Source organism: Lactuca saligna, chromosome 5, assembly GCF_052625555.1.
Source record: "Lactuca saligna cultivar CGN05327 chromosome 5, ASM5262555v1, whole genome shotgun sequence".
Classification (NCBI taxonomy): domain Eukaryota; kingdom Viridiplantae; phylum Streptophyta; class Magnoliopsida; order Asterales; family Asteraceae; genus Lactuca; species Lactuca saligna.
Window position 1 is genome coordinate 44,393,763 of NC_136421.1, and position 10,534 is coordinate 44,404,296.

General features: G+C 28.0%; 1 protein-coding gene across 1 annotated transcript; it reads right to left on the reverse strand.

Moving 5' to 3' along the window:
* Positions 1-1,300: 1,300 nt before the first annotated feature.
* On the reverse strand, positions 1,301-6,940 carry LOC144997565 (floral homeotic protein DEFICIENS-like). Its single transcript, XM_078957461.1, has 7 exons — positions 6,613-6,940; positions 6,447-6,513; positions 6,075-6,136; positions 5,854-5,953; positions 5,719-5,760; positions 5,601-5,645; positions 1,301-1,668 (listed from the first exon to the last, which is right to left on the reverse strand). The coding sequence occupies exons 1-7, from the start codon at positions 6,798-6,800 to the stop codon at positions 1,474-1,476; spliced, it is 699 nt and encodes a 232-aa protein (XP_078813587.1). The 5' UTR covers positions 6,801-6,940; the 3' UTR covers positions 1,301-1,473.
* Positions 6,941-10,534: the final 3,594 nt, after the last annotated feature.

The following is a 10,534-nucleotide window of genomic DNA, read 5'->3' on the forward strand; positions in this document are numbered from 1 at the left end:
GTGCAAGATCAATTGAAAACTATGACTTGGATACCATTGATAGGTTTTATAGGTTACAAAAATATGTGGTGTAAAAACTTAACCCTGAGTTCAAATGCAACCTATTGGATCTAAGCTTTATCTATTGATTGCAACAAACAATTGAACATCAAGAACCCTAGGAATACCCTACAATTTTCAAAATTTACAAAGAGATTAGGGTTTACATACCTTTTGATTATTGTTGTAAACACTCAATAAAAATCCTTCTTGAACAAGCTCTAGAAAGAAAAGCATCAGAAATCTCGTGTCTATGATGACTCACACCCAAAACCATAGAAACCCTATAATGAAGAGGATAGAGATGGAGGAGAAGGGAATTCCGTTCCTAATACTTTTAGGAATGTCATTAACGAAAATTGATGGCCTTGGAGTCTTATTTATAATTTAGGTAACTTGCAAGCAAAGCAGAATCTGAATTGATTAAATAAAAGATTTAATCCTAATTCAAATCTTTTCCTTTTATGCAACTAGGAGGCTTCTAGAAACCCTAGAAAAACTTCCAATTTCTTTCACCTATTTGATGATTCTATAATTGCTTCTTTTGTTCAGCTATTGAACAATTACAATTCATCCATTGCACCTTTAATTAAATTTATTTAATCCTAAATTAATTCAAGGTTAATTCTAAATGGTAATTAATAAATCCTAAGTGATTTATTATTAATTTATTAACCATATAAATTAACAAATCAATTGTTTAACTATTGATCTCATTTTAATTTATTAATCACATATCAAATTAACATATCAGTTGTTAATATATATTAATAACCCAAAAGGATTTTGCTTTTATTATTGGTTATGATGACAACCCAAAATGATTTTGCTTTTATTTTGAAGTCTATAACAATTTAGTTATGAATTTAGACACCTTAATCCAACAATAATCAAGTGGATAACATCATATTCTTATGTGATACCAAAATTCAAGACACCAAGAAAAGTTGGAGGTAACCACTCTTTACCACATGGAAGTCTGACATATCATCAAAACGCATATCATAAAATTAAGATGCAAATGATCATTGTGTAACATTTCTCATCCATGTGAACACATCATCTTGAATATATTTGGATTTTTTTTTTTATTTCAACTTTGCTTGATAAAATTAAAATTGTAACGTTGCTTGATAAAATTAAAATTGTTTTCATCTATATATATTGAAATATGTCAAACTTTCTAATGGTGGAAAATGTATGGTAACTTGCAAACACCATATATGTGAATTACTTCAAAACTAACTCAAAAAATGATATATGGATAACGCAAACACCATCTATGTGAATTACTTCAAAACAGAAAATAAGAAACACTCAAAATGTCTATCATATGCCAACCAAACAAGGCAAAACTTTATGAAACGTAACTAGTTCACACGATTGAATTTTTTTGGAATTCAATCAATTCATTAGTTAGCAATATGCATTGTCCTACCCAAGCAAACCATAAGTGGTCATGTCGGATGCATTAGCTCCACCAGGTACGATATGAAGGTTGTTAGGATACTCTGACTGTAATCGTAGAGTTAGGATGTTTGGTGGAGATATTTGTGGATATCCATAGACATTTTCGTACTCCAACCCATCTTCTATCATCCCGTATTGTGGATCCTCTCCTCTTAAATCCTGTATTTATGTCGATAAAACTTAAAATACAATAATACTAGTATTATTATAATTATCATTATTATTATTTACTCTGGAACTACTAAGATTAGTAGTAAGACCATCACTATATGTAATACCATTGTTTACACAATAATTAGTGAACCACATACCATTATCTATATCAAAAACCATTTTATATATATATATATATATATATATATATATATATATATATATATATATATATATATATATATATATATATATATATATATATATATCAAAAAGAATATTTCCAGTTTCTTTTCTAATTTATATGGTTTGTAAAAATACTCCCGGTTGTTAGTTTTTTACAAATCTATCTTACATATTTTGCTACAATGACTTTAAAAGTTATAAAGATAACCAAACAGATAATTTTGTATGTAATTGAATTCACGTAATTGTGATATTATTAAAACAAACATATTATTAATAAAATATATATTTAAATAAACAACACAGATTTATTCATAGAAATATTTTGCAATACAATTAAACTAATTTTAAATATATAAACCCAAACTTGAAACAACTTAAATAAACTAAATTAAATTAATTTCAAATATATAAACTCAAACTTGAAACTTAAATAAACTAGATATGTATGAATAAATAAAATTGACATAGTATGTATGAAATTATATTTTGCCAGACAAGATTTACACCACTTTTTACATTAAAATGGTGTTTGGTTGAAAATGTCCCGTAACAATAAGTTATATCCTTGCAATAAGGATTAATGGACAAATTTGCAAAAATTGTCCTTGTTGTATGCATTTTTTTCGAGGTTTAATCAAAACTTTGATTTTTTTGGCTTTATGACCTTTTTGACTTAGTTTGTAAGTGGAAATGGTTTCTCGAAAAACTAAAAAGACTAAAATGCCCTCATCATATATTCTTATATTTTTTTTATTTAATTAAATGTTTTATTAATAAATAAATATGAGCTCTCTCTCTCTCTCTCTCTCTCTCTATATATATATATATATATATATATATATATATATATATGTGTGTGTGTGTGTGTGTGTTCTTTTTCTTGACCTGATTGTCTTTTTCCCAAAAAAAACATACACATTACCAAAAATCAGAAATCCAAACCCTGATAACAATAGAGGCTTTGATCGAAGTTAATAGAAGTGATATTTGGAGATTTTCTCTTCTTCTCGATTTCAGAGAAAGAAATGTATAAGAAGCGACTTCAAGAGATGGCACATAGGAGCTGCTTTAACTTGTTGCCGTATACGCGTATCAGAGAAGGTCTAGATCATAGGGGTGTGTAAGAACCTTTTGTAAGAGGTGTCTCAATGGGTCTTATGTCCAAATCATAGGGGTGTTCATAGAGAATTGGGTCGGAGCAAATGGGTCTTGTGTTTTTTATTGGAATCCATCTAGCCGTGATGACTTTTCCTGACTAGAAAGATGAGAATGAGATATGCTTGATCTTCCTGTTGGCTTTTTCTGGGCTTTCTTGTTTCTTGCTTTATCAATCAATTGGGGATTTCTGATATTTGAAGTTGGTGTTCATGGATTTTCTGTTTCTTAATCATTTTATCTTGGATTTTAGACTTGTGAATTGGGTCTCTGTGAATTTTTTTTCTTGATTATTCCATTTGGGATTTATGATTTTAGTAATCGATGTTGATTTCTTCCACTATTCTTGAGCATCGTTCAAAGTTTAAGTTATTTTTTGTTTGGGTTTTCTAGGTATTCTTTTTCAAACTTTAAATTCTTTTCTGTTTGGATTTCTGATTTCTGTAATGTATATGCTTTTCTTGTTCAAACCTTGTAATTGTACTCATCCATCGGCACTGGCACTATTACATGATGTCCACTTTCCGATGAATGGCCATGGGTGGGAGGATGAGCTTTGTAGATGATCAGAAGAAGCAGCAAGAAGATGATGTTATTGCTACCTATGGCTTCCCATTTCCATTAGTTTACACGAGAGAGAGAGAGAGAGAGAGAGAGAGAGAGAGAGAGAGAGAGAGAGAGAGAGAGAGAGAGAGAGAGAGAGAGAGTGGCATATTCTATTATTTTAATTATTAAGATATTAAAATAGATATATAAAAATGTAAAAATAAAATAAATGTTATAATAGTCATTGTAACTTTCGGAGTGATCATTTCCACGTACAAACTAGACCAAAAGGATAATGAAACAAAAAAAAATCGAGGTTTATATTAAACTTCAGAAAAAATGCATATCATAAGGAACATTTTTGCAGTTTTATCAGATTAATGTCATCAATAATCGACAAATAGTTTTTTCTTTTTACAAAATACTTTTTTTTAAATGCTAGAATCGGGTAATAAACATTTTTGTTCACAAAAATATATTAAATCCATTATTTAATGATATTTTCTTAACACAAAATTCTAGTTGTGTACTCTATGATATCACTTTTTAAAAACAATGTTTTTTTCTAAAGAAAAATTTTTTATTAACCATTCATTACAAATCATTATCATAATAGTAATAGTTATAATAAAAAATATTATATGATATTCACAAACAAATCAAATGTTATTGGTAGAATATTGATATATAACCTAACTTTTCTACATTTGCCATAATAACAGTTAATTTTGACATGAATATTTCAGCACTTAATGGTATATTATGTATATTTTTTATTATTTGTACCAAATATTTTTCTAATAAAATTTCCGTAAATCTAAAATGTCTACTATTAATGTTTTTTTTCAATTAAATGATATATTTCATGTGTCATGTGTGGTACTATAACTTAGTTCTTAGTTTGGTTATTTAACTTTTTTATTTAAATTTTAGTAAACAAGAAACATTTTCTCGGTATTTCATATTTATTTATCGTATTTCAGAAAAGTTTTTAAAATATCGGAGGATGTTTTCCTATAAGAAATCCACAATCCATAATTTAAAAGGTTTAGGTTAATTTTTAGTCACTTAACTTTTGGTTTTTTGTTCATTTGGTCATTTACATTTAACTTTTTTTAAGTTTTAAAAAGTTATCAAACTTTTGGTTTTGTGCTCATTTACTCACTTATCTCTTAGTTTTGTCACACTTAGTCACCTAACTTTTAAAATTGTGCTCATTTAGTCACTGAACTCTTAAATTTTTTCAAAAGTTTAGTGACTAAATTAACACAATTAAATGAACACAAATCTAAAAGTTAATTGACTAAACAAAAAGTTAAGTGATTAAATTAACACAACGTCAAAAGTTTGATGATCTTTTAAAACTTAAAAAAAATTAAATGATCAAATGAACATAAAACCAAAAGTTAAGTGACAAAATGACCTAAACCCTAATTTAAATTGAAATAATATATTTGTTTTTGTAAAAAAAAAAAAAAAAAAAAAAAAAAAAAAAAAAAAAAAAGGTACTTTCATGTGACATAAAATCATATTTTAATTTAAATGCCTCATTTCAAACATGATAGTTATCTTTGTAAAATCGAAAATTAAATTTGGTTATTTCTCCATAATCCCTAATTTGGGATTTTTTTTAATTTTATTTTATTTATTTATTTATTTATTTTTGAGATTATCCCAAATTATTGGTATAATAACAGTGGTAATAATAATAATAATAATAATAATAATAATAATAATTTTTTATTATTATTATTATTATTATTATTATTATTATATGTTTCAAAATCAATAAAACTAAATAGACATGTAAGACAGATTTAAAAACCATATTTGAGTTCTTTTTCAAAGAGAAGGAAAACCGATGTTCAAAATGTAAATGAATCCTTATAACTAAGAACTTAGATGGCCAAAAGTACATGTTTCATTTGTATGTATTCTCTCTAAAATCATATATGAATGTATTTGTTTGATCATATTTTGTTGCTTTTTTTTTTCCTACACTAATTCAATTCAAGATGTGAAGATTGAAGAAATATGAGAAAGCTTACAAATTCATGCATGAGTTTCTTGTATACATCTTGGGCACTTCTCACCTGAATTACCAATAATCAGAAAAAAAAAAAAAAACAATTTTCGAAAAAAAAAAATTATAGTATCATCAATTACCTTCTTTTTGGAAGTCTCCACTTTATTACCAATGACTTTGAGCTGTAATTTTAATAAAAAAAAAATTAGAGAGAATTATGTTTCTAAATATAAAATTCCAGTAGATATATAATTATATATTTAAAAGAAATGAACCTTGCGTTCACGAATAATATAGACAGCCTCTTGTGAATCTTTTTCAAGCGCAAGCAATTCTTCAAAGTTGAGATCTTCCAAGCAATCACCCAATCTTTGCCTACCAAGTAAAAGAAAGACAAAAGAATTCAAGAATGTATTTATTTTCAATTTTAAAATATTATGGATAATTTTTTTTAACCAAGTTTTAAATTAAATAAAAGAAAATTGAAAATTGAAACCTAATTTGCTTCCTAAGATTTCTGTTTCCCTCTTTTTGCTGTCTCAGTTCCTCTTGCATTTTCTGCATGAAAATTAGTAAAAACATTAATAACTTTTGTATGGCATGCATTTATCTTTACCCTATGAAAATTATTACCTTTTTTCAATACAATATATAACACGTATTCCATTTATTTGTTTATTACCTTTCTTAAAAAAAACAGTAATAACTTTTTCTAATCAAATAATTAATCGCTACATATTGTTATTTACTTATTTATAATTCCTCTAATTAAGTGATAGTTTGTATAATTGTATATAACATTTGAAATCAATGATGATGGTCGAATCCCAGATTTTAACAAAATCTTTTATATCATCCAAATAGTTACCTGATAATGAGAGTTCCAGAGATCGATTCCTGTAGCCTTCTGATACTGATCGAAGAACTGCTTCATCCTGATCCAAACATTCATCCGCAAAATCAAAATCAATAAGAACTGAAAAAAGTTAGAAAAACTACCCAAAAAAAAAAATCTAACAAAACGTAATACGTACGTAATGGAAGGACTGATGTATTCATGAAGCTTATCAGTACATGAAACCATGATAATCGACACCTTTGCATCGCACAACACAGTGAGTTCACTCGCCTTCTTAAACAATCCGTTTCTCCTCTTGGAATACGTCACCTGCCTGTTCGTCGAATTCTCTATCTTCTTTATCTGGATCTTTCCTCTCGCCATTGATTTTCTTAGCTAGTAGATCGATCTCCTTTTTTAGCAAAGCTTTATCAATCTATCGATCTATCCGAAATGTTGTTCTCATTAGGTTTTCGTAAAAAGTTGCTTGTGAAGAGAAAGAACACAGAAACTGTGTTTGAATTTGTGTGGTGGGGAGAGATGGAGACAGAAAACGTGTGTAAAGAATGGGGGAGGGAAAGGAACAGGAAGAAAGGGAGGTGGAATTGTTGCTAGAAATAGGAAGCCATTGCCCGAAAAGAGAAAAGGGTAGGAGAGATTCATAAAGCGGTTTAATTAGCCAATTACATTTAGAACCCTTGTATGTTCACTTTCAAAGGGTATTCTAGTAATTTTACTCATCTTTGTTTTGTAAAATAAAAATACATGTTACGAATTTAGGATAACTGAATTGGTTTCAAAATGAAATATTTGGGAATTTGATAAAATATGTTAGGTTTAAATGCACCTATATTATCTTGATAAATGAAATGATGTTAGAAAATATTTTATAGAACAACAATATACACAAAAAATTGAAGACGAATTAAATAAAGATAAAAACATAAAAAGTTAGAACTTTGATTGGCAAAAGTGCGATTACTTTGTCTATTAAGTTGTTATCTTTGTATCATATTAAAAACTAATACATGTATGTATAGCTTATAGGGTTAAGTTGTATCCTTATTAAGTCTATTTAATAATAAAAAAATAGCATCTTATTGTTACATTCTTAGGAAATATATAAACCATCATTGTCTTGAATTTTGAATAATTAAGAAACTATCATTTATTAAATATGGATTAGAAAATGCATCCTTAGTCTTTAGTCTCAACTCTTCTCTTTCAACAAAAAGAAAACTGTGTGCTTCGAAGGAGTAAATCCACACAAAAATCAAACATACATGATAATTCAACACTTAGCAACATGTAAATCAACATCAACAAAAACTATAATCCCATGACAATTTAGTAATGGAAGATAGGTGGATTTAGAAGTAATATAGGAGTAAGTTATATTTATCGTTCAAAAAATATAGTAATAGGAGATAGATGTATAATTGTATAGAACAACTCTTTCACATGTAAGCATAAGATATAAAAAAAGATTAACCTGTAATAAAATATAAATGCAGAGACTAAGTCGGTGTAAACACTAAATAGATGCAGGAAAGTAGTGCAAATACTCTAAATGGAGCTCAAACGGCTAAATGAAATAAATACTGAAATCGAGAGATGAAAAAGAAGTAGCAAATAAATGGTGGACAAATGACAATGTCCTATAAGAAAAAGAAAAGAAAATACCTAAGGTTAAACGATCATACATGAAAGAAGAGTTCTAGTTCATTCATTTATATTCGTAAAGATGTTAAAGGAATATTTATAAACTATAATAAACGAACATAAACAAATAAACATAAATGAATATATATAAACAAACACATTCAAACAAAAAATTATAAAACTTTCTGCATCACTGGTTTTATAGAACATAATCGAATGAATGTTTATGATCATAAATAAAAAGATATCATCGTTTGTGTTCTTTTAACTAAACAGATAAAAAATATTAATAATAGTTGTTTATTTATCAAATAAAAATATAAACGAATTTTCCAACAAATGGCCGGATAAACGTGTGGTTCATTTGCACTATTCATTATGATATTTCCATGATTTATAAACTAAATTAAGTAATATATATTATATGTTAATTATTTAGTTTTAACAAGATATAACAATCAAACCTTTAAGAAAAGTGGAAACGAGTGATATAGCATAAGTTGGTTTGGTGGACAAAAGGGCGAACGTGCGAGGTGGCGGGTTTACGTACACGCCAAATCCTAGGAGGCTTTTCGGATGATAACGTTGTTCTTGACTTCTTTCTCAACATGATGTCTATTTTCCCGCCATTAATCATTAATCATCTCAGCTATCAACTTTGTCTAGACAATTATGTTATATATATATATATATATATATATATATATATATATATATATATATATATATATATATATATATAGCTTCATATGAAACCGTAATATTTTGTGAGACATGGGGAACTATTTATATCCCTTGATAAAAAATAATCTAAAACTGAGATCAAAACATACAATCTGATAAGAAGCGGTGACAATTTTGAAAATTTATCAAAGTTTAGGATTAATTTGATGACACGGAGGGGTAAAATAGGAATTGTGTACTCTAATGGATGATATCTGATCGATTCACGTTCAGAAGTTTGTTCATCGTAACATCGTTCTCGCCCAAATTTTCTCAATCCAAATTTCCTCTAAATCTTATTCCCACCATCTTCCAGAAAAATTGCATTTATCTACTTATCAAAGGGTGTAATTAGATGGAATAATCTTGAAAAATCAGTCGATAAGACCCTAGCTTCTTGTTCGATTGGAAGGTATCAAAAACCCTAGAAATTGCAATATTCAAATAGATTTCAAGCTTCGGTACACCAATTTGAAGTTTTTTTTGTCTAATTGAGCATTAATCATGGCTCGTTCTGCTAAAATTGATGCTAATTCTAGCTCTGGTTTGTGTGATGATTCGTGAGAAGTAGTTAATTCTCAATCAAAGGCTTCAGATCTAAGTTTTCATACAAAAAAACTTTCCTTGGTGACTTAAAAGATCTAGAACATGAGGAAATTACATCTATTACAGGTATTTTAGGTTTCATTAATTGATAAATTTGTTTTTATCTCCTTGTAATGTCATAATAATATTGGATTTGTTTATTTAATTAATTATAGATTTGATTTTAGAAATTGATTTGTTGATTAATGACATGACCTGGTATTAAATATGTATAATACGGGTTCATATGTTAGTATTCCAGATATTCTTATATGATTCTGATTTGTATATGATTTTGATTTATATTAATCTATGGATTATCAATTTAATTTTTTGATTTGGTAGTTAATTGAATCTCTTGTATGTTGTAAAACCTTTGAATGTTACTAATATTTGATGTTTATAGTTAATATAAGTTAGTTTATTTCATATTCATTACAACAAAACACTAAAATGATCACAAAAATGTCTGATTCTACACAATCAGATTCTGATTATATACCTGATGAATCTCCACTTTGCAAAACATGAACATTTATAATTCCAGTAAAGTCTATATTTTCTGGAATGTTTTGATATGATATGCTAATTCTTATATGAAGTATAATGTATGTTTTAGTTGAATACTATGTATATTTTGGATAGATATTTATTTTATGGGAAAATGTCACCGTAGCCCCACGAACTTTCACATTTTGGTTTAAAAGGTCCCTAACATTATTTTTTGGCTTTATAAGGGCATGAATTCTCTTTTTACCGACCAATTAGGGATTTTACCCCCAATTTAACCGGTTTCTTTTCCTAGTCATCACCTAACTCAGTTACAGAGTCAACTCACCCAACTCAGATGACACATCAACGACTCACTAACGAGTTGCCTTGTTTGGGCCCTAAGGATACAGTGGTCACCCAATTCATCACCCATTTCCGTTGCCAAATTTGTGAGATTCACCAAAATGTCAGGTTGTCAGCCATCTCATTGTATCTTAACATGAAATCGAATTAGGGATTTTTGGATGATGCTGAAGCATATGGATGACGTCCTTGACTTGGCTCTCGCCATCGAAATGGTGGAAAGGGCATCCAGGGCCGGGGGCAGAAGCTGCAGCCAACGAACAACAATTAACGATTCTTATCCATGATTGTTA